The sequence below is a fragment of the Equus caballus genome, chromosome 1 (assembly GCF_041296265.1).
Source record: "Equus caballus isolate H_3958 breed thoroughbred chromosome 1, TB-T2T, whole genome shotgun sequence".
NCBI classification, from domain to species: Eukaryota; Metazoa; Chordata; class Mammalia; order Perissodactyla; family Equidae; genus Equus; species Equus caballus.
The window spans coordinates 100,676,303-100,699,635 of record NC_091684.1 but is presented as its reverse complement, the minus strand read 5'-3'; the positions used below and the strand labels follow the sequence as shown (position 1 = coordinate 100,699,635).

Below are 23,333 nucleotides of genomic sequence, written 5' to 3'. Positions count from 1 at the left end.
ACTTTCATGACTAAAAATCTAGAAAACATAAAAACATGAACTGAAAATACGCTGTGTTCATCTTTTTAAAACAAAATTCAAAAACAACAAGAAGAGACAAAACAAATATAAAAAGTGAAATTAATGAAACATAACATAAATAAAAATAACAGAAATGATAAATTAACCCAGAAACCAGATTTTCTAAAAGACAAATTAAAAAAATATATGCTTGGGACCCAGCACAGTGGTGCAGAGGTAAGTTCGCTTGCTCTGCTTCGGCGGCCCAGGGTTTGCCAGTTCGGATCCCGGTGCGGACATGGCACTGCTTGGTGAGCCACGCTGTGGTAGGCGTCCCACATATAAAGTGGAGGAGGATGGGCATGGATGTTAGCTCAGGGCCAGTCTTCCTCAGCAGAAAGAGGAGGATTGGAGGCAGATGTTAGCTCAGGGCTAATCTTCCTCAAAAAAAAAAATATATATACATATATGGATATGTATCTCCTGATAAATCTATATAAGACAAAACACCAATTTGTAGAGGAGTAGCAATGAGAAAGGCACTGTGACCACAGAAAGAGCTTTCGTGCGCCTTATCCCATCCTTTCAGGCGCCACATCTCCTCTTTCCAGGGGTATCTCCTCCTTCCAGGCGCCATATCCCCCTCCTTCCAGGGCCCCTATCCCCTCCTTCCAGACGTGGTCAGGATTTAGTGAGGGGAGGAAAGACCGAACTTGTGCCCCCTCGGCCCTCCGTGGCCGTTACTCCGTGGCCCGGGTCCGGGTCTACACCTCTGGCCTTGTGGCTCCATGCAGTTCCTGGCTCCCTGGCCAGGGAGGGGAGGGGACCCAGCTCTTTCTCTGTGGATCGGCCATCACCCTGGTGGCTGGTCAAGAATCACTGTGTCACAGTGAGTGGTGTTCACCCTCTCCAACCATCCTCCACCCTCCGTCTCAGACTCCGCGGGTGCTTCCACCTCCAGGCCCCCAGACCCCTTCGCACAGGGAATCCAGAAGAGTGGGCCACCTGATTCCTGCCCTGGAGAGCTCAGGACTCAGACCCTCCATGTAAGGAACGTGGTCACCCAGAAACTGCCCCCAAACGGGCACAGGGAGGAGTCTGCATGGGGGGGCAAGGTGAGCTCTCCGGAGGATGTCCCCAGTGGGGACACGGTCACACGTGCGACTCTGCACATGGTACCTGATCGCGCCTGTGTGGTGGCTGAGGCCATGGTTCCTCCGTGAGCAGGAAGCGGGACAGGTCAGGAGCACTGGGCGGGCAGACAGTGCCTTCCTTCCCACAGCCATCCCGGAGCCCTGGGTGATAACTGTGGGGCGCAGCTGACTTCCAGGGTCTCGTCCAGGCTGAGGAGGGGCAGCTGATGAGCCCTGTCAGCCATGACGTCGGGGAGAAGAGAGGCAGCCGCGTGCTGGTGTTTGCCAGGTCAGCTTGAGGGGCAGCGCTCTGCAGGACCCAACCAGGGGCACGCCCCGAGCCCATGAAGTCACCTCCAGGACCTCGGCAAGAATCCCGGGTCGTCTGTCAGCTGGGCTTCCAGAAGCCCGAGGACAGGACTGCAACAGAGACTGACAGCTGGTGGCACCACAAAGTCATCTCCACCTGAGACCCCGGGGAGATCCCCACGTCCCCTGTACCGGTGCCCTCACAGGTCCTTGGCTAGCCCCTAAAGTTTCCTGAGTTACAGGTCCCCAGCCTCAAATGCCCCTGCTTTTGAGACAATGTGGGGTCACCACAAAAATCCTGAGTAAACACTTAGCGGTGTTCTCCAGAAGAACTGATTCTGAGACAAGCCCAGCTTCTCTCCCTGCTGATGCTGACGGGGGACAAAGCCTTGGGCTGGATTCTTATCGGACTTCAGAAAGGTACCCAGAAAGTCCATGGATGGGAGACCACAGTTACAGGCTCCACAGAGCCGGGCCAGAGCAGCAGGGCTGTCCACAGGGCACGCAGGAAGGAGGGTGGGGGGTGGCACGCGGGTCCTGCCCCGAAGAGTCACAGTCCAAGTTTGGAAAGGAGACGGACATACAGACAAGGAGCAGAGAATTCCGCCAGGACCCAGGGCCTGCAGGACAGTGAGGGCTGCCAGGCCCGGCGTGCTGGAGACCCGTGGTCACCCCGCGGGAGCGTGCGTCTGGCCCTGGCCCTGCAGGGTAGGGGGTTTGGGGAACAGCGTTCCAAGTGGGGGTGAAACGAGTGAAAAGGGGAGCGGAGTAAAGCAAGAGCGTGTGCAGATGCAGACAGGCCTCACCTGGCTGCCCTGTGACCTCTGGTTGCTGCCCAGCCCTGTCTCCAGACCACCAGCAGAGGGCAGCAGGAGGCACAGCTTACCGGGCCACTACATGCAGTTCCCCCTGAAAGCAGGCTGCGCCCAGAGCCACTTTCCAAAATGAGTCTGGCTGCTTCTCTCCTGGGTCCAGCCTGCAGCTGAGCCAGGCCCCAGAGAAGGGAGTTGGGTCACCCATCTTGGGGAGAACTGAGATTCAGTCATTCATTTGTTCATTCGTTTATTCATCCAAGTTATCAAGTGTTTGTGGCTCCTAGGCCTTTTCTAGGCCCTGGGGCTGCACAGGTGAATGAAGCACAGTCTTGAAATAATCACAACAACAAGGAGAACGAACACTTGCATGGCATTCTACTATTATCCCAATTTTGCCATCAAGGGAACTAAAGCACAGAGAGGGCATGTGACTTGCCTGAGGTCACACAGCTGCAAAGTGGTGGATCCAGGGCTTGAATCCAGGCAGTCTGGCTCCAGGGTCCTCTCGATGACGCTGCTACACTGATGTAACTTAAACACATAAATGGCCAAGATGGTTTTAGATGACTGTAATTGCTAGTGAGACAATGAAACAGAGCATTGTAATGGTGTCTGGGGCTGGGCAACCTTAGATCCAGTGTCAGATAAGGACTGGGCGGGTAATGAGGGCATTTGATCCAAGGCCTGGCAGGCAGGATCATATTAGCACCCAGACAATCTCTGTGGAGCCCTAGTTGTCCCTGGGCACAGCTCAGGGCCTCTTGTGGACCAAGCACCCACACAGCTGGCCCAGAAACTCTGGGACCCCCCAGAGCCAATGCTCCCCATTGAAGGGCATGCAGATAGCGGCCTGGCCTCGGGCTGAGGGGAGAGCAGGGCTGAGCCCCTGGCAGCAGGATGCAGAGGACGGTAAGCCCTGGGTCTGCAGGTTTCCTTACGGGCACGCACACACTCACGCGTGCACAGACACACAGACAAATACCCCCAAATCAGTGTACACACAACGCCCCACTCAGAGTCTCACCTGCCCAGGGCCCCCCAGTCCCAGACACTCCCCAGAGGTATCCCAGGTGCAGACCCACCCTGGAAGTCAGGGGAGGCAGAGAGACCCTGGAAACGGGTAGGGAAGGATGTAGGTCGGCAGCTGCTTTTCACTAGCGGGGCGCCAATCGTTGAAGGAGCTTGGGGTCTGACCTACAAGGAATGATGAAGCCCCCGCTCCCTGGCTCCAGGGCTCCCTGCAAAGGTGAGATGAGGCAGGAAGCAGCTGTGGTGACTGGATTTCTTAGGCGATGGTTTCCAAAATGGGGCAAACATCTGGCTCACCGAGGGGCCTCGTGAAGACGACAGATTTCTGAGATTTTTGACTCACTGAGTCCAGAGGGGAGCCAAGATCCTAGGATCTGGCCAAGCTTTCCAGGCAATTCTGCTGTCACTGCTCTGAAGAGCTGCATGAGATGAGATGGTACAGGCACTCTGCTTGCCAGGACAGGGCAGGTTGGACCCGGGGCTGGCGGCGGCTAGCCGAGTCCAAGGCATTTGCTTAGCCAGTTAATGGCTACTTGCATCCCACTTCTTTTGAAAGAAGTGTACCCAGAAAGGTGTTTGAGCAAAACACCTGTGTTTTCCTGGACAAACCACTGGCCCCTAGCTGGAGACACTGTCTCCTCCCCACACACGTTCCCACCAGAGTGGGGAGCCCTCTTCCCAGACAGAACCTGCCAGAGGCCCTCCTCTCCTCCCAGCGCTCCATCAGCCACTCGGGACACTGAGACAACACCACCTTACAAAGGCCACGTCCCGACGCCTCGTGCCCAGGCCCCAGGACGACATTTGATCTCTTCCTGGTTAATGAGAAAAAAAAATCCCCGATTTCTGGCAGGTTCGGAAGCACAGATCAGTTACACAATAACGAACAAACAACCAGGGCAGAGGCTGTCGGCCCTGACGCCCACACCAAGGGGCGAGGCCGGGGTCTGACTGTGCCCCCGGAGCTGGTCGATCCTGGACAGCCACAGAGAAGCGAGGCAGCTGGTCCTGGGAAGGAGGGGGATTCGAGGTAGGTGAATGCTAGGCCTTCAGGGGCACCCCAAGGCCCCGCCCTCTGGTTTGGGCATGGCTAAAAGTGAGCACAGCAGAGCTGGCGGACTCCAGAGAGAGATGGTCCTGCAGGAACAAGGCCCTGCAGACGCAGGATCCGCACGCGGCCAGAGCCGGGCCTTGAATGCCATGGGAGTGGGCAGTTGCTTTCATGCTGGCCCGGGAAGCAAATCACAGTTGGGCTGGCCGTGTCTACACTTCCACAGGAGACTGTTGACTCACAGATGTCATCTGAAGTCAGAGCTGCCGTGCCCAGAGCAAGGCGTATTGGCCATTCTCACCTGCTCGGACGGCCTTTCTGTGGACGTGAGAAATAGGTGTAGGTGCTCAGTCCACGGTTACTTTGGACAAAATTGACAGGTGACAAAAACTGGAAACAGTTCTCAGACCCCACAGCTTTGCTCCTGGAATAGGCCTTGAGGTCTGGGCCAGCGAGTGGCTGTCCATTCATCCAGGTTTTGAAGGGAAAGCCTTCGCAGACCAGTTTACAGGTGGGCAGACTGAGGCCCAGGTTCCACCATGCCGCTCGGTGTGCAGGTCAGGGAACTGTCCTCAAAGGGCAGCCTCCTGCTCCCATATCCTAAACTGCCCACCGGAGAGGCTGTTGTCCCTCCCTCAGCCATAGCTCCGCTCACGGAGACCCAGGCCCTGTGCGTCCCCAGCATGACCCCAGGGTCAGGCCCAGGCTCCACAGAGGCCTGAGCCCCACTCCCCTCCCAGGAATGCTCTGAGGCACGACCTTCCGGTTCTTACTCTGTGCAAAAGGCATCAAAGGAAGGCGCTGCAGGTCGTGTGTGTCTGCCCCGTCTCCAGTCCAAAAGCCAGCCTGGGGAAGGATACGGTGGGGCCTCCTGCTCCACCAGAACCAACTGCAGGGCTCAGGAGGTTGCTCCGTCATCCCCACTCCCGAGGTCCCAGGAGAAGGTGCTGCCCGAGGCCCCTGAGGTCTGCTCTTGCGGCACCTGGCTTCAGTAGGGCCCCTGTGCAAGAGATGCCCTCGGTCATCCAGGGAGCGGGAGAGACCGCCTGCAGAGTCTCCTTGAGTCCATCATTCCCCTCGTGTTCCAGGTCCTGGGAAGCCCGATGGACCGCAGTTTCTACCTTCGGACTCTCGTGAGAACCCTGTTTCTTAGATCAGCTCCTCCTTCTCTTGAGCTGGCTCGCAAGGGGCCCCGCTGCCTGCTGATAAGAACTGAGAAGTGAACACAGTGAGGTGGTTGTCTCCATTTCTAGATCTGGGCAAGAACGGGGGCAAGGGAATACACTGAGAGAAAGGAGCCCGAAAAGACCATCGGTGCTGGGTCAGGGGAAGAAGAAGCCTGACGGGGATGGGAGAATGTGAGCTCGTCCTGGAGATTCCTATCGCATTTCCCTGAATGGGGGGCCATCATTAGCTACTGGGAAGCAATCCATGTGAAGGACACAACTGCGTCTTCTACAGTTGTACAGCTAAAGAGACTGTCCTTCACGCACAGTATAAACAAAGGAGACGCTCATCTCAGGGCGGACCACGATCCCTACCCGTTACATAAAATAGAAAAAATTATATGATAGTTAACGTCTCTGATTTCTCATTTTCGTCCTGGCTATGAGAAAATTTAGATGTAACTTTTGTGCTTGATATGGTCGTTCTCTTGTTCTGGGTCATCCTATGTGTACCTTCTTTCCTTCTAAAAAGTTTCCAGTCTTTCCTTTTTCTATTTGCCACATGGCCTGTGGTTTCCTATGAGCCTCTGAGTTTTAAGAAGCTTCGCCTTCCTTTGGTAGGCAGTCTGGGTTTGAGTTGAAAATAGTGAATTGTTCTGCTCCATATCACAAAAATACTCTTCTCGTTGTCCCCAAGGGCGGTGCCTAAAGAAAAGCCATGCGGGATTGGGAATTCAGTGATGTGACAGTCTAGGTGTGCTAGAGGCCAGGGGCACAGGTCCTGTCACCCTCACCCCGATAGCCCAGAGCCTCAGCATGTCCCGGCCCAACTCTGTCCCTGCCTGGCAGCCCTGCAGAGGGAGCCCCCCTGGGAGAGCTCTGCCCTGTGTGCACTCTCGGTGTCCAACCCGCTCATCCATCCGTAATTCTTCAGTGGACCCTGTCAACAAATACTCAGCAAGCACTTACTGGGTGTGAGGTGCTGTCTCTGGTAGTTCAAATACAAAGGAAAATAAAATGGAAGGCTAATTTTAACAAAGAAATATTTAAGTTAAAGTGGCCCTTGGCCCACTCACGAAATATTTCCCAATCTCATTCTGTGAATGGCATTATTGGAGCTGGAATTCACTCTCCTCCCCCAGTTTGCTGAGGGGATTCTATATAGTCTCGGCCCCCCCTGCCTTGTTATTGCTGAAAAACCTCCACGGCCAGAGCAGGATTGTGGCCAACGGAGCATCATAATCCGGTTCATCAGAATCCGATTCAGGGGAGGATTTATTTGCTGACTAGATGACACCGCGTAATTTGACCCACAGGGTATGAAACTCACCTTTGGGGAGTTTTGCCTCTTGTCTCTATTAATAATGAGCCATTGACCTATAATTGGACGAGGATGTCACAGAAGGAAGGGGATGCTGAACACGGGGGCACTGAGGCTGATGATGCCCTGCGGAGAGGGACCCGGCCTGCCTGCCGATTGCTCCCTCCCATGAGGCCAGTATGTGCCACCATATCAAACTAGTCTCCTGAAAGTATTCAGGAGTAAAAGGATGCCTTTTGTCCTCAAGATCACCCTAGTGACTAGCCCTGGGCTGTGACATGGTTCTGGCCATGGGAAAGAACTTAAGGCAGGAGAGTTTGGCATCAAGTAGTGGCAACTCTTGGAGAAAAAGGAATTGGATCAATCAGAGGCTGAGATCTACTGCCCACGCTGACGCGGATGTGGCCCTGCACTGGTCCTCCAGGGGGCAGCAGTGTCCTCGAGGTAAGAGCAGAGGGTGTAACTGCGCCCTTTCCATGGCTGACTCTGACCCAACGCTGTGCTCTTAGGCAGGACAGACGGCGTCCTTTGCCACGACTGGACCAGAAACCCTCACGCCCCACTGTCAGCCTCTCTCCACTTCTCACCCCACAAGCAAACACATTCCCTTCGTTTTCCTCCCATCCCCGTGAAGGAACGAGCCAACACCAGGTGTGGGAATACTGGCATTGGATTCTCTTTCAGAGCAGCAGAGAGCGCTGCAGGGCCCCGGGGAGGGGGCTGAGGAACCCGCCTCTTCAGGCTGGGAATTCACAGACCGCTGTGAAGGAGGAAGAGCAGGCGATGTCATTCCACAAGCCATCCTGCAGGAGGACCACACAGTCCTCCCCCCAGCTGTGGTTGTTGGGCTCGTTGCTCTTCCAGTTGCTGTAGGCCAGCCTCCCTCCTGTCACATACTCAAACTTCCCTTCAGTACTCTCGTCTGTGATGCCCAGGAAGGCAACGCCATTGGCCACATTCTGGATGGCTTTGTTCTCCTCGGCATTCTTAGGGGTGGCCACGAAGGCCCGGAGCTCGGCACACAGAGCCTTCACTTTGGAAAAAGGCATCTTTTCACCGTTGGTCACATAGAGCTTCGTCCCAGACTTTTTGCCCAAGGAGAAGAATTGCACTGAAATCACAAAGGGTGGGTGAGGTTGGCGTGGCTTGGAGCCCAGCCCAGGACAGCAGGTGAAGAAGCCCTTCTCTGGGAGCTCAGGACTCTGGAAAAGGGCCCATGCTCCACCTCCTCGGATCAGATCCCAGCGAGGAAGTGCTCCTCCACTGCAGAGCAAGTGCCTGGCCGAAAGCCTGGACTCTCCTGGAATCCCAGCCTTGAGACAAATGTCTGTTAAAAACTGTCCCAGTGCAGGTGGACATAGGGAAACGCGCTTGGGCCCCACTGCCCGGCTTGGGCTCCTGGATGAGGGAGAGGCGTGGACAGCCATCTGAGAACATTGGCTGCTGAGAAAGGCGCAGAGATTCTGGAGCTGGCAGACTCCGTGCAACCCTCCTGTGCTGCTTCCTAGCTGTGTGACGTTGAATGAATCACCTGCGCTCCTGGATCTATTTTTTCTCACCTGTAAATAAAATGGGTATAATCCCCCCAAATACGGTTGGTGGGAGGACTGAATGAAACCATGTAATGAGAAAATGCCTGCCTAGCTCAGGCCCTGGTGTATAATGTGTTCAAAAATGCTGGTTCTCTTCTACCCTCCCCCAAACCTACAGCACTATGAAGAAAAAGGAGAGCCAAGAACACACCAGGGGCAGGAAAAAAGCTTACACTTTTTGATGTGGTCCAGTTCTGATTTCAGGGTCCTTAGTTCTTGCTCTAAGTTCGCCAGCTTAGACTCAGCAACTGCAAAGCAATAGGGGGAAGGGTACGTATTTATTGAGAAGACCTAAAGTTGGAGAGCAGAGTATTTTGCAAAAAACAGAAATATATATATATATACATCTTACTAAAAAGTATGCTTATTACAGAAAAATAAGAAAACAAAAAGAAGCAACAGGGAAAAAAACTGTACTCCCACCTTCCCAGATCCACTTTAAGTAACTCTCGTAAACTATAACTCTGGAACTAATGCTAATAATAATAACTTGTAAATTACACCTCTGGATTTTTTTTTCACACACTGCTTAAATATTGCAATTTTATAATTATTTATTATAAAAGGCCCAACTCATTATTCTCCTTTTGTGAAAATTTTTCTTAATCATTCTCTTTCGTTTCTTATTTTAGGCAAGCTTTTTCATGCTTTTATAATTTTGATGGGCTAGTAGATAAATATTAACAAGAGGTGATCGTTTTTCTTTCGTTGTTACTGAAATTACTTTATTTTACTCTGAACCCAGTTGCTGTGATGTTTCCCATCGTCTAGGGATCCCGTGAAGCAGAGCATTTTCAGGCCACTCTGGTGACAATAGACGTGAACCCAACACTCAGAGGACCCGTTTCCTCCTCTGCAGCCTGTGGACCCCGTCGGCTGGAGAGCCAGGCCCGTCTCCTGCAGGGCCTGCTGGGGGCGCCCGGCGGGGTTGGAAGTCTGTGCTCAGGCGCTAGTGGGAACCCTCTGGTCCCGGGAACGCGGAGGAGGAAGGCGGGTGCCGGGTCAGGCAGCAGAGCTGAGCCCCTGCCAGGGAGGCAGCAGGAGAAGGTGCACATGTCACCTGGCCCTCAGGTTCCCAGCACCACGATGCCAGCTAAGCTCCTTACCTGAACTGTCTCCACGATCCCCTTTCTGGCCCTTTGCTCCTGGCGGCCCAGGAACCCCTGTATTTCCCGGAGGTCCCAGCTTCCCTGGAGGGCCCTGCAGGCCTCTGGGCCCTTGTCCTGTTGGAAGACAAAGGAAAGGTGACCCCGTAGCTGTCACTCATTCTCTTTCTCCAAAAGCCCACTACTCAATTCACACTGAGCTCAGGAAACCATCAGTGAATGTGTGATGGCCAAAGAGGGAAGCTGTCCCTGCATCCCCGGGGCAGCCTGCGCCGAGGGCCGGCTCCCTGAGCAGGCAGGACACCCCTCTCCACAGACAAGCACACATTTCCAGTCCCTGGGTGGACATGCGGGATCTGGAGGAGCCGAGAGGCATCTTTCTTCTGGGGAGAACGACCTTTCACAGGAGCGGTTCTGAGTGAGTTGTTGTCCTCCGCAGCGAAGGTGACCCCTCACGCCTCTGTGCTGGACCTTCCCAGGGAAGAGTCTCCCCCTGGGTGGGGTCTTGAGAAGGCAGAGCGGCCCGTCTCGTACCTGGCTCTCCCTTTTCTCCCTTGGCTCCATCTCGCCCGTCTCTGCCCGGGGTGCCGTTGGTGACCGGGATGCCACAGGTGATCACGGAACAGGTCTTCTGGGCATCCTCACAGGCTGTTTTTCCTGAGCCGGACGCTGTCACCACCCACAGAAGAAGGACAGGAAGTGCTGAAAACGGGAACATGGTCCTGACCTTAGAGTGGAGAAAGTCAAGAGAGTGATCTCATCTTGTTTAGCCAGTGTTCGCTACGGCCTCCAGCGTGCCGGGCCTGTGCAGAGCAGCCACACAGAGGGGACTGTCACAGCCCTTGGCTCTGAGTTACCCCCAGGCTGCCAGGGGACAGACCAGGGAAAAGTGTTAGAGTCACATCAGTGCTAGCACAAAGGAAGGGGCGAGAGGAACGTAACAGGGCCATTTTCCCTGGGCCCCCAGTGCCCCGTGCTATGGGTTTAGTGGGCGCATGAGAGCCCACAGGGTCTGGAAACGACAAACCAGCTTTGTTCCTGGTGGCCTGGCACAAAGGCAAAGAGGGTTCATGCCTGGATGATCTTTGGCTCCTCTTTCTCACCTCCCCTCCTTGAGGGCCAAGGGAGCCTCAGTTTCCCCCCTCTTCCCCATCCTGTGGGTCCCAGAGCTACATTCTTTTTTTTTTTTCCTTTGTCTCCCCAAAGCCCCCCGGGACATAGTTGTATGTTCTTCGTTGTGGGTCCTTCTAGTTGTGGCATGTGGGATGCCGCCTCAGCATGGCTTGATGAGCAGTGCCATGTCCGCGCCCAGGATTCGAACCAATGAAACACTGGGCCGCCTGCAGCGGAGCGTGCGAACTTAACCACTCAGTCACGGGGCCAGCCCCCCAGAGCTAGATTCTAACCATAGCAGGTGACGTGAGGCCCCACAAGACCCATTTCAGAGCAGGACCCGGTTTACAAGATCCATTCTCTCATTTCACATAAAAATCTCCTGTTTTAAACTCTGGGCCCCAACTACCCGCAGAACCACAGCTGTTTCCCCAAAAGCCTGTCAATCATCTTGCGTAAAGTCTCTGTTTTGTGACAGGGCTAAAGCAAGCTGCCAGCATACACACCTCACTTCCGTTCTTCCGTTTGCTGAAAAGACCACCCTTCAGTCTGCAGATGGTCAAGTGGATCCAGGAAAGACACAAATGCCCCAGGTCAGAGGAAGAGAGGCCCGGAGTGGGCCTGAGAACACTACCAAGGCCCCTGCCTGGATCTCACCAGGATCAAGTCAAGTGGCCAGACTCTTGGCCCAGGCCCCCACCTCTGTCCTCCAGAAATGACTTACTAGGGCCTCCCCAGGCTCAGAGGCTGTGGCAGGTAAGCTGGTCCTCCAGCCCAGGCCTCTGGCAGATGCCTCAGCAAAGTCAGGCCCAATTAGCCTGCTGACCAGGGACAGTGCTGGACTGGCCTTCAACCCCAGGTTAATGAACAACCATCCTTAGAACTGCTCTATTCTGGGCAGTTCTCCGGGGCTGCTGGCGAGGTCTCCAACACAGCGCTGGCAGCTTTCTGCTTGAACTTCCCTTCTCCTGCCCCCTCCCACACATGCGTCTTTACAGCTCGGCCACCTCTGATCCTCTAGGATCACGGATTCTCAGGATAGTTCCCTCCAGATATTTACTTCTGTAAGAGACACACGTGGACATTCTACCAACAAACACACAGTCATGCACACTCACACACACACACGCAGGGGCACATCCCTCTGTATCAGTCGCTCTGACTAGCTCACCCCTCCTCAGTGTTTAGTTTATTTGGGGGTAGGGGTGGGTGGAGAAGAGATTAAAGGCCTACAACACTGAGTCACCTTGTCACTCATCTCTCATGCGGAACATTTATCCAGTGTCTTCTTTGGGAATGACACAGGACTAGGCATAAGGGGAAGAGGAATTTGTAGATAACTTAAATTCCAAGCTGAGTGTGAACATTTGCACGAGCTGTTCCTGCCCAGAAAACTTCCCTCTGTCCTTGCATAATTGTTTGTGTAATTGTCATTCAGACTTTAGCTTAAGTATTATCTCTGGAGGAAGGGCTTTCCCTAACCCAGGTTAATTTTAAGTAGCTGCTCTATCACGAAATTGCAATCCTCTGTTTCAGTTCTCTGCCTATAATTTATCTCTGTGGAAAGTTCTCTTATCTGTTTGGTTGCATACTTTTTGACCGCCCCACTCCGGTAGAACAGGAACTTCATCAGAACAGGGCTCTTGTTCCCGGTTGTCGTGCTTCACCTAGAAGAGTGCTTGGAAACAGTCAATGGTCAATAAACATTTACAGAATGAATGAGTCCTCCAGCGTCACGCCCTCGGAGCAGCCCTCTCCACCTCTCGCCATCTAGAGCTGCCGACCATGCCCACTTTCCCCGTGTTTTTGCTTTCCTAGGACAGGAGTCATGTTGGATTCCCCTCATCTCCAGAGGTGCAGTGCAGGGCTGGGCATGCAGGAAGGATGCAACGAGAGAGGGAGGAGAGAAGAGAGGCCACAAGCAGGGGAGGACACCAGACCAACCCACGGCTGCTCCACACCTGGGTTCCCAGGAGTGTCCAGCTCTTATCTCCAGAGCCTGATCGAGTGGCCCTTTTCAAGTCCCTGACGTGACCTTTGATTTCAAACTCGCACTCACTCTGTGGAACATTTAGCCTCACCAAACAACTCAAGAGGCCTGCTTTATCCTGGTGGGGAGCGGGGCCAGGCCACTTCCCTTTGGCTCTGCCTGGCGATTGGCGTTTTGGCTTCTCAAGGGTCATCAGCCTTGTGTACTCAAGTCACCATGCCCTGTTCAGCAGCCCTCCCAGGTTCCTGCTATAGAGGAGCCTGCCGGGCACCAAGAGGGGCCATTGCAAAGAAGACCCCTCTCAGAGCTGTGTTTACTGACGGCATTGACACAACTTTGAAGGGCCCATAGGCTCAGAGGGCAAGGAACATTTCAACCCACACAGCAAATGGGCAGACCTCCCAGAAAGGTGCAGATTTGAAACTGAGAGATTTACATAAAACCAGGAACCTACACGTGCTACAGTCTTAGGGGAAGGTGGCTTGGGGAGGAGGGCCGAGGATAAGGCAGGACGAGTGAGAAATGTGCACCATGAGCAAAGGGACAATAAGAAAGCCTTGACTCTGGTGGGGAAAACATCCTCCTTTGAGGACGTGTATTCATGCCTGTCCTCCCATAGACCTCGGGCTTGAATGGAGGCTATTATTATTATGATCTTGCTATGATTATTATTATCAAATTTTGCTATTTACACCAAGATGAAAAATTATTTTTCAAATGTCCCGGCTCATCACAACCTTGTGCATCACGGGGATGTAAAGGCAGTGGGGGACCCCACCCTTAGCCCAGGCTCCTCAGGGCTTCCTCAGGTGGAGACCAGGTAAATTTGAGTTCACCCTATAAAAACTACCAGACACAGTAGGAAATAAGCAGAGTGAAAGCTGACTGACACAGCAAGCCTCAAAAATAGTCTTCCAGGGGCTGTCAAGTCTACACAACAGATAAATGGACTTATTTTTCTTAAAATTGGCATCTGAGCTAACACTTGTTGCCAATCTTCTTCTTCTTTTTTTTCTTCTTCTTCTCCCCAAAACCTCCTGGTAGGTAGTTGTATATTCTAGCTGCAGGTCCTTCTAGTTGTGGCATGTGGGACGCCACCTCAGCATGGCCTGATGAGCGGTGCCATGTCCATGCCCAGGATCCGAACCGGTGAAACCCTGGGCCACCAAAGCAGAGCTCAAGAGCTAACCACTCCGTCACGGGACCAGACCCTAAATGGATATTTTTAAAAAGACAGCATAAATAATGAACAATAACTAAAAATTAAATAATGAAATTAGTGAGCTAGAATAAGGAAATAATTGGAGAGCTAATAATAATATAAAAAACTGGTTCTTTGCAAAAAAAAATAATAAATTTGGCAAATATAACCATAGTAGTTTAGATTATGCTTCCTGACTTTTCACTTCGTCTTATCAAAAAAGTACATATCCACGGCCTTTGCCATGGAACTTTGCAGAGCCTCCCGCTAGAATTTGTGGAGTGAAGCCCCACCCCTTTGAGGTTTGGCCGTGTGACTGTGAGCAGGAAGGGAGCAGCAGCTTTAAACGTGCTTGCAGGTTTAACCCGGTCTCTTCCTGTTTTTTCCAATCATGGGAAGAATGTGTCCCTGGTAGCTGCTAACATCAGAATAGTTAAGTCATGTGGAGCAGACATGAACCCAGCTAGAAGGCTGGAGTAAAACTGGCTATTAAAGTCCAGCCATGTGCTAGTGGTTAACAGCACAGTCTCTGGAATCTGACTTCCTGTATTCATGGCCCAATTCTACCATGAGCTGGCTGCACGACCTTTGGCAAATCACTTTGACCTCTATGTGCCTCAATATTCTTATTTGTAAGTTGGGGATAATAATACCATCTACGTAATAGGGGTAATGAGGATTACGTGCATTAACACAAGTATAGCGCCTGGCACGTAGTCAGTTTAATGAGAGTATCAGCCATTAGACCAAGTGAAGTACATCCCAGGAATGCAAGGATGGTTCAACATCAAGCAATGAATTCACGCGACTCATTAATTTAATATGTAACAAGTTTGAGTCTCAGTGCAGAGATGTACAATCCTGAAATTTGAAGCTCACCTTGTTCTTGAAACTAATGCATGGTCTCAGAATTCTTCATACAGAACCTTCCCAATCACCTGCAGTGCAAACTTTCTAGGTTTAACACACGGTCCAAACAAATCATTACTGTCCTCCAGTTTTGTCGTAAGATCTCAGTTTCATCTCTGGGTCATCACCACCCTGGCCATAGTGTGGTGGCTTCTTGAAGTGAAGCGTGGGCAGAGGCTGATCTCTTATTTCTTAGTGTGTGTGGGGAGGGAGTAAAGAGAATGATGCCGCCAAGGGTGAGCAATACCTGCTCATGGGAGGAACCACGTGTCAACGGGGACTCTGCTGCTTCTCAGCTCATCCAAACTGGTTGTTGGGTGCCTTTGGATGACCATTTACAAATGACAGCTCCTCCCAGGAGCTGGTTTTCAGACAAGGAACTCAGTAAGAGTGTCCAGCTGCATGCTCCCTACCCTCAATGTCACATCAGTGGACAGTTCAACTCATGGTCTCTTGTTCTTCAAATCCTTGTGTTCCAAGGAGCAACCTGATCATGAGTAGGTTTAAACCCCAGCTAGCTTCTGTGACATTAGCATTCACACAGCCCCTGGGAAAATCGATCCAAGTGGTAGAAATCCACATTGCCCCGGAACACCCCTGTTCACAGTTCTATTTTCGCCTTCCTCCACCTCCCCATCCCTCAGCATGATCAGGACCTCTGCTGGTTCAGTGCTGCAGCAATTTTTGAACACGAGAGAATCTCCATTCCTGCCATAGGTGACTGAACCAGAGAAGGCGAAGTAATTAGGGCATTCCTACTTGCAAAGATTAGGAGGATAGGACAGTCCCCTCCACCATGACACAGGGAGATGAGAAGGAGAGATAATTTTCACTATAAGAGTACAGATGCCACCCAACATGGGTCAGGTCCTTTCTCTTCTTTAGTCTTCCTTATACTGACCAAGGGGATGGGAATTACTAAGCCATTCATGTCACGCAGCCCCCTCCTTGGAGGTCCCATGGTGGGGTCCCTGGGGCATTTCTTCAACCTTAAGAGATGAGGTACTTAGAGCCTCTCAGTCTCACCTGTGGGCTCTAGATGTCAGTACCCAGGAATGGGAAATGACCCAACCCACACTTGACATCCCTTTGATGTTAACAGACCAAAGGAAATGCCCCCCAAAAACCATCTGATAAAGTTTGATACACATTCATGATTAAAATGAATCTCAGTAAACGAAGAAAAAGAAAGAACTTCTTTCCCTTGATAAAAGGTGTCCATCAAACCCTAAAAGGGGCAATATTACTATCTCCAACAACATATAGGACTCCTAGCTCTTATAAAATGGTAAGAATTACATACTATAAATATAAATATAAGGAACAGGCAAAATTTCAGCCATTTGCAAATACAATCATATATTTATAAAATAGAAGAGAATCAATTATATTAGAAATATTAGGGGGAAAATGAGAATCCCAAAAGATGGTTAGATATAGGATCAACAAAAAATAAATCAATAGTTTTCTTATGAACTAGGAATAATTGATTTCAAATGTGATAAAAATAATATTGTAAAAATAGCAAATAATACCATAACGTAAGTAAAAATAAACCTAACAAAAAATGAGAAGACGTCAGTTTTCAGAGGTTTAGACTATTCATCTATAAAATTGGAAAATATGCTTTTCCTTCTTGCTTTTTTGAATTTGGGGGAAGACTCAATAATTCATGAGCTAGGCCCTAAGCACATGTGGCAGGGTGACCAGATTAAAAATTAACATTCACGTGACAATGAGAAATATTTCTGCTCATTCCCATCTGGTTTTGTTGGTTTTGATCTAGAAACTCTTCTTGCCCAGGAAAAGAGGTATATGCAATGAGGAGAATGTTCTAAGACGTGAAGGTGGGAAAAGTAGGGGCTCTTCTGGACACGGGATGTGCATTTGTTTGTCTTCTGAAGAAAGTAGGGACATGGTCTGATTCCCACTCAGCTCTGGGGTGTGGAGGCATGGTCTCACTCCACGCAGACCTAAGACTGATGTGGCTTACAAAGGTCTAGGACACAGCCCTGAATACCATCAGCTGAGGGCCATGGAAAACATCCAGGTGGCTGAGTGGGGAAAGGAAGGCATGACATCACCACCCACAAATGGACCATATGGACTTAGATCAGCAGTTATCTTAATGCCAGCCATCAACATTGATGCCCATATGTTCTTCCAGATGTTTTGTGTAGTTCCCCATCTGCCCATACAACCTGAGGATGGAGAGAAGTTTGCCCCTCCCACCCAACAAAGAAAGCCTAGTCTGGGATTGAATTTCCCATTTTTCAGGTAAGTGGGAGCTCAGAGCCAGAGTTAATTTGATTCATAAGCATAAAGAAATGTGATCTCTCTTGAACCAAAGCAATGGAAATTTATGTTAACATATTCATGATTTATTATGCTTAAATCATCTCTGTTCAGCGAGAGGGTGGGGCAGTTATGAGCATGAGCTTCAGGTCCAGGTAGATGGATTTGAATCCAGCCTCTGCCACTTGCTCCATGTAATAAAACAAAACACTTAACATCTCTAAGTTTCAGTCACCTGATATAAAAAATGGGGAAATAATGTTGGTCCCACGACATTGTGTAAAGATTAAATAACATTTTGTAAGATATATTGGAAGTGCTTGTCAAGGTGCTTGGCACATAGTTTGTGCTCAGTAAATAGTCAGTGGTATGGTAAGTGGTGTGGACACCTCACTGAGCTCTGACGTGGTGTGGGGATATGCCCAACAGCAGGAGGTTTCTTGTGTTATGTCTGGGGTGGGGGTGAGGTCTTCCCTAGAGACGTAGGCTGGCTGCTTTTAGCCCAGGGCATTGAGTTGGCACCCCAAGACTCAAGGAATTGGATAATACATGACAACCACTATGGCGGGGTTGGCCTCCCCGGTGCTGGGGCACCACCTGGCACTCTGACCTCATGGAAAGACTGACCAGCTGTGCTCCCAGAGGCCCCAGACTGCCAGAGAATCCCAAATGTGTCCTTAGGTCCACACATTTGGAATTTCCTAGAAGTCCGCCTGTCTCTATTATTATGCTTGACCAGAATTGCTACATCTTGACGAGGCTGAGCATGTGGTGGGCTGCAGAGAAAGAGTAGAGGGGGCCCGGAAGCAGACACCTTCTCTGTGATTTTGGAGGGTCCTTCCATCCCAGGACCTCACTGTCGTTGTCTATAAATGAAGGAACTGGACAAGCAGAGTAAGAAGGAAGTCTCCATCTCTCACCAAAGGGCAAAGCTAGAGTGGCTGCCTAGCATGCAGTGCGAGAAGGGGCTCCAGGGGGAATGGCAGGCTGATTAGTGATCATGGGGGAGGAGTCAGGGCCCATCAGGGTGTGGAAGGGCTAAGAATACCTCCAACTCTAAGAGACACAAATACATTTTGTTGTAAAGGAGTTACAGCATCTCACAGAGCAGGTGGATCCTCAGGAGGGAGGCTGAAAGGCAAGGCAGGGCCCTGTCTATCCCGTGGCCTCTGCATCTGCTCAAAACTCACAGATGGCCAGTCTGTACTGCAGGCAGCTCCTGTCATTCCACTGCCCATCTGTGTACATCTCCACACACTTCTCTTTGCCACGACCCCTGGGCTCCCCTGGGTACCAGTTGGTGTAATTCACAGGGGCCCCATCCAGGTAGTAGAAGTCTCCGGCGGTGGGGCCCTCTTCCAGGCCCAGGTAGGCGTAAGTGTTGTGCTTTGTCACGAGGCTTGCGATGGCCGCATTCTCCTCCAGACTCTTCGGGACGGCAATGCGGCCACCAGCTCTGGCACATGACTCTCTAATGGCATCAAAATCGACCACCTGCCCATTGGTGGAGAAGACCTTCTCTCCAACTGCCAGCACGGACCCCTGCAAACTGAGGGCTGAGAGCAGAGGAACCGGAGTCAAGCCACTGGCCTCCTTGTCTCTGAGTCCCCGTCCCTCACTTGGGCTCTCTACCTTTATGCTGTCGTCAAACTCTTCATCTCTGCCTCTGTCTCTGTCTTCCTCTGTCTCCCTCTTCCAATCCTAGTCTTTCTAAATTCCCCTCTAAGCTCTCATCATTCTATTCATTCATTCATTCATTCATTCATCCATTTAAGCATTACTTATTGACTGTTTATCATGTGCCAGAAACTGTGCAGTTTCCAGAGACTCAACAGAAAGCATCATAGGCAGAGACCTTGCTTCCCCATGTCTACTTCTGTCCCCTCCAGGCCATTCAAGAACCTCAGGAATTGAAAGCAACATTCTTTTCCCCAAGACCTGTGTGTCCACAACTGTTTGTCGAGTTTCTAGGTTCTGGTGTCTGGTGTTGAGGATGAGGGGAACTTATGGCAGAACCCCCACCCTCGAAGGCCCCAGGGGCCCCCTTACCACCCATTAACTGCAGGATTTGATGTCTGATGTCATGGAGTGTAGTTTGGAGCTCCTCATCTGGATAAGCTGGAGGCCCTGAAGAGAGATCCCCACCCAAGATGAGGGGCAAGCCAACAAAGACCCCTCGTGCTGCCAAGTAGGCATTATGCCCCCTGCAAGCCTGTCCACACCCACTGCCCAGGCCCCAAGCTATAAGGGTCCACGACATGGGGGTGTGTTTTCATACAGCAACATGCTTGTCCTTTGTGCAGCCCTGTGTACTCTGAGCCCCCTGCCTGCTCTTCCTTCCTGCCATGTCCTTTAATGGCTCCGTCCACCCACTTTTGCGGGTTTGTGTGGTTTCTGGGCAGGGTCCCCTCTCCCACCCTCCACCAAGGGCAAACGTGCTTCCCTCTGCACTCTCCTGATGGATCTTGACCACTACTCAAAGCTGCGGGGTTTCCCTCTGCGTGTGGGGCTCCCAGTCATACCATCTGCCTGGATCCTTGGTCCACATAACCCCGTACACCCTTCAGAATGCCCCCAGTGCTGTCCCGTTTCCCACACCCGATGCCCTATATCCCCACCAGCAGCTGTGATGCATGAACACTTCCAACGCCCATGAGTCCCCGCCTTGTGGCTCCTACCCAGACCCAGATTTCTCTCCTCCACCTCACACTCGCTGATTTAGGCTGAGCCATATGCCCTTTGGTGGCCTCTGTGGTTTTGTCTGATCCCCATCAGCCCTCCTGTAACTGACCATGTGGGCAGTGTGCCTGTGCCACCACTGCCCACCTGCCCCATCCTGCTCACCTGGAGGGCCCCTCTCGCCAGGCTCTCCCTTGTCTCCACGCTCTCCAGGGGGACCAGGGGGTCCAATCAGCCCATCATGGCCAGGGGAACCTGGCATTCCTCCAGGGGGGCCAATGGGGCCTGCAGAGAGAGGAGGACATGGATATATGGTACCTATCACCCACAACTGGGCTGGAGCTGATGTGATGGGACCCCTGTGATCAGCCAGGCTGACTCACCTGTCCCTCCATGGGCACTCTGAGGATGGACCCTCCAGGGCTGCTCCAGTCTAAGGGCCCCAGGAAACTCCCACCATGTCCCGCCATCTAGCTGACCCTTGGACCCAGCCCTGGACAGACGGACCTTCTGAAAACAGGTCCCTGACCCTCAGCTGAGGCAGGGGGGTCTCCCATCCAGTACCTGGAGGTCCAGGGTCTCCTTTGACACCATCTCTCCCATCTCTGCCAGGCAGGCCAGGGGACCCCGGAATGCCAGGGACGCCAGAGCATGCAGCACAAAATTCCTTCACATCACACTTGGTGCCAGAAACCGCCAGCAAGATGAGGGTGAGGGTCAACGAGCACAGCAACATGGCTCCTGCTCCAGCAGCTCCCCCTGCAGAAAGGAAGGGCCGTTGGCCCATCGGAAGTATTTGCCACGGTCTCCCTTTGCTGTTCTTTGTCCAGATTCAGGCATATGGCAGAGCCTGAGGGCCAGGGCTGGTGCAGACAGGAGCTCTGGGAAGATCCAGACTGTCCCTGGAAACCCCCAGCATCATCTGGTGTCTGACATGGTCTCAGACGCCATCCCTCTGGCTTGAGGCGGTGGGACCTGGGCAGGGAGGAGAAGTAGAGCGAGGAGCTCTGGAGAGTCAGAGGACCTGATTCTGATGGAGTCTCTGCTCGTACCTCACTGTGTGACCGTGGGGAACTCACTTCACCCCTCTTGACTTCAGCCGGAACTTCTAAGCCCTGAGATAACCCCGACTTGTCCCTCCGAAGCTGTTGGGAGGAAAGATGTGGCCGCTCACTACCCCCGTCTGTCCCTCACACCCCCAGCTACCCTCCTTTCAGGTTCTAAGGGGTCATATTCCTGAGGATGAACAGAGACGACCAGGACCCATGGCTTGGCCACCCCAAGGTGGTCACCCACTCTTCCCCTCGCCCCTGCTGGGATGTCCCCTTCTCCTTGGCAGGCTGTTCTCTCCCCCTGGCAGGCCCTGCCTAGTCCCTGGTGGGAAAGGACCTGGTCAAGGAGCACAGCAAAGCACGAGGATACTTGCAATGCCCGCTTCCTGCACCCAAGTTACACCTCCGGGGAGCAACTCCCCGTGGTGCACAGGAAGGTCCCCTCCTTCCCAGCGTGGCCCTCAGTTAACCCTGTGGCTGCTGGGCTGGTTCTCACTGCCTGAAACCCATGTCCCGGGGGACCCCTAGGGGATGGGGCTAAACTCACCCCCACGAACAGAGCCTGGGTGGCACTCAGCCTCCAGGTCAGAGTGGAGAGGTGGACAGCACCATTTATATGGACCTGGGCTCCCAGGCTTCCTCTCCACACAGTTGAGTCTCCTGTCACGAGGGCCTCTACTCCGGGGAGGGCCGGGTCGGAACAGCCATCCTGTTTACACAGCACACTTTCTCACGGGGCACTCAGGCTGGAGGGCCACTTGGGACGCCTGCTGAAGAGAAACTCCAGGTCCACAAGGAGGGAACTTTACCCTGGGCTTGAGGCCCCCCACTCTCGCCCCAGCAGCTTGCCAAGGAGTGAAGGATGAGAGCTCTTACAGGATCCATTGGAGGCACATGGCAAAGGGAACCCTCAAGGCCCCAGTCCTGGCTGACGACACACGCTCAGTCCCAGGATCGCCGTCCCCAAACGCCCTCCAGCAGGAGACAACATACCAGAGCCAGACTCTTTTCCAGGGGAGCAAAGGGGAAGATCAGTGACAAACAAGGGTGTCCCCATGTGCCTCCTTCCTGGGGCCATTCTGGCTCCAGAGGCTCTTTAGCTCTTGGAGGGATCCATGTGATTCCAGGCCCTGCAGAGGCCATGGCTCAAGCTGAGGGTGGCCAGGTCGAGCTGGAATAACTGTCTGTCAGGGGACCAGCCTCACCACTGAGCCACGCAGGCCTCCCAGCTCCTGCTCCTGGAGCCTGCGGCTGAGTCAGTGGGCACGCGGTTCAGAGTCACAGTAAACGCTCTACGTGCTCCTCCTTCCTCTGCCCTACAAGGCTCAGTTGTGGGGAGGCAGGGCAGCGTCTAGGGCCCCAGGAGAGCAGCAGTTTCTGTGGTTGGCCGTGGGTGATGTCTGACAACCTGCAATGGTGATTTCTGTAAGTGTCAGCAAGTCATGTGACGCCCTAATCGATGAGATCCCCTACTCAAGCCACCTGATTAGGAGGGACCTTCTAGCTGCAGGGACGGGAACAATGGGGAACCAGGACCAGAAAAGACTGCCAGGCTCACTTGTAAGTGATTTGAAACATCTTCAGGTCTTCAGGGAGAGCGGGAGCTCAGTCGTGGAGCCCCCTCGCAGGAGCAGGGGCCGGTGGAGCCTGTTGGAGCACTGAGTGCTTTCAGGTTTCCTGCTGCTGCCGGCTGCCTGCCCAGGGTGGGTGTTGGGCCGGCACGGGAGGGGAGCCAGGGCCAGGCCAGGGCTGGGGTTGGTGGGGCAGTCCCACCAAAAGCACCCCAGCTCAGCTTAGGGGACGGACGGTTGTTCTGCAGGCGGAGGAACAGGACAGAAGTCTCCTTGGATTGACTTGAAGGATCTTGGGGGAGGCGGCGGGGGTGTCCAGGGCCACGTGGCTGATGGGGAGGACGTGGATTCAGGAGTCAGACACTCCTGAGCTTCAACTGGAACGGACTTTTCTGCCACTTATTATCCACGTTGCCTTGGTTAGGTTGTACAACTTTGAGCCGTGGTTTTCTTCTTTTAATTATTATCTTGGAGCAATATCAAACTTCCAGAAAAGCCGCAGATTCTCTTCTGAACCTACAAGAGTAGGTTGCCAACATGGCACTCCATCGCTCCACCACTTTAATTTATATTTCATACAAAGATGTTTTCCTACACAGCCACAATGTAGTCATCAAAATCAAGAAATTAACGCTGATTCAGACACTAGTCTTATCAAAAAGTGATATAATATTGTGGGGTATTTTACTTAACCATTTAAGTCACTCGCACAGCTTAATGCCAATATATAAAAAACGAGTCATACAAAATTCTAATAAAACCACTAATCTAGTCAGCTGCCTGGTCTAACCTCTTCTTCATCCTGTGCCCCTCTGCTCTTCCCTCTGCAACCTCTAACAGGAAAGGCTCCGAGTTCACAGAGTTCAGTGGTGATTTTCATGTCTCTCTTTCTTTGATCATGATTTTGCTCTTGTCTGGAGTGTTGTAACTGCCCTTTCTGCCACAAAAAAAAAAAAAAAAAAGAGAAGGAAGAAGAGAGAGAAAGGGAGGGAGAGAGAGAG

The 23,333-nt window shown here is 52.3% G+C and overlaps 2 protein-coding genes across 7 annotated transcripts; both read right to left on the bottom strand.

Annotated features, from left to right (window-relative positions):
* Positions 1 to 7,478: 7,478 nt before the first annotated feature.
* Positions 7,479 to 11,474, bottom strand: MBL1 (mannose binding lectin 1). 2 transcript variants are annotated; one of them, XM_001496624.5, is made up of 5 exons: positions 11,142 to 11,474; positions 10,057 to 10,249; positions 9,523 to 9,639; positions 8,590 to 8,664; positions 7,479 to 7,935 (listed from the first exon to the last, which is right to left on the bottom strand). In XM_001496624.5, the coding sequence occupies exons 2-5, from the start codon at positions 10,238 to 10,240 to the stop codon at positions 7,562 to 7,564; spliced, it is 750 nt and encodes a 249-aa protein (XP_001496674.1). In that variant the 5' UTR covers positions 10,241 to 10,249; positions 11,142 to 11,474; the 3' UTR covers positions 7,479 to 7,561. The 2 variants fall into 2 exon arrangements, with proteins under 2 accessions (XP_001496674.1, XP_070122141.1); XM_070266040.1 differs by having other exon boundaries at positions 11,360 to 11,467.
* Positions 11,475 to 17,094: 5,620 nt separating this feature from the next.
* Positions 17,095 to 21,598, bottom strand: SFTPA1 (surfactant protein A1). 5 transcript variants are annotated; one of them, XM_014733441.2, is made up of 6 exons: positions 21,309 to 21,463; positions 20,762 to 20,854; positions 20,274 to 20,468; positions 19,875 to 19,994; positions 19,080 to 19,157; positions 17,095 to 18,586 (listed from the first exon to the last, which is right to left on the bottom strand). In XM_014733441.2, exons 3-6 carry the CDS (start codon positions 20,443 to 20,445, stop codon positions 18,210 to 18,212), a joined length of 747 nt encoding a protein of 248 aa, XP_014588927.1. In that variant the 5' UTR covers positions 20,446 to 20,468; positions 20,762 to 20,854; positions 21,309 to 21,463; the 3' UTR covers positions 17,095 to 18,209.
* Between the last annotated feature and the right edge of the window lie 1,735 nt (positions 21,599 to 23,333).

Bases quoted from the DNA above. Each gene is read 5' to 3' on its own strand.
- SFTPA1 (XM_014733440.2), bottom strand. From the start codon at position 20,496: ATGGGCCAACGGCCCTTCCTTTCTGCAGGGGGAGCTGCTGGAGCAGGA. The intron at 19,995-20,273 runs GTACTGGATGGG...CTCTCTCTGCAG, and splicing joins AGGAGACCCTGGACCTCCAG to GCCCCATTGGCCCCCCTGGA. The intron at 19,158-19,874 runs GTGAGCAGGATG...ATCTCTCTTCAG, and splicing joins TGGCGAGAGGGGCCCTCCAG to GGCCTCCAGCTTATCCAGAT.
- MBL1 (XM_001496624.5), bottom strand. From the start codon at position 10,240: ATGTTCCCGTTTTCAGCACTTCCTGTCCTTCTTCTGTGGGTGGTGACA. The intron at 9,640-10,056 runs GTACGAGACGGG...GTCTTCCAACAG, and splicing joins GGGAGAAAAGGGAGAGCCAG to GACAAGGGCCCAGAGGCCTG. The intron at 8,665-9,522 runs GTAAGGAGCTTA...ATTGCTTTGCAG, and splicing joins GGATCGTGGAGACAGTTCAG to TTGCTGAGTCTAAGCTGGCG.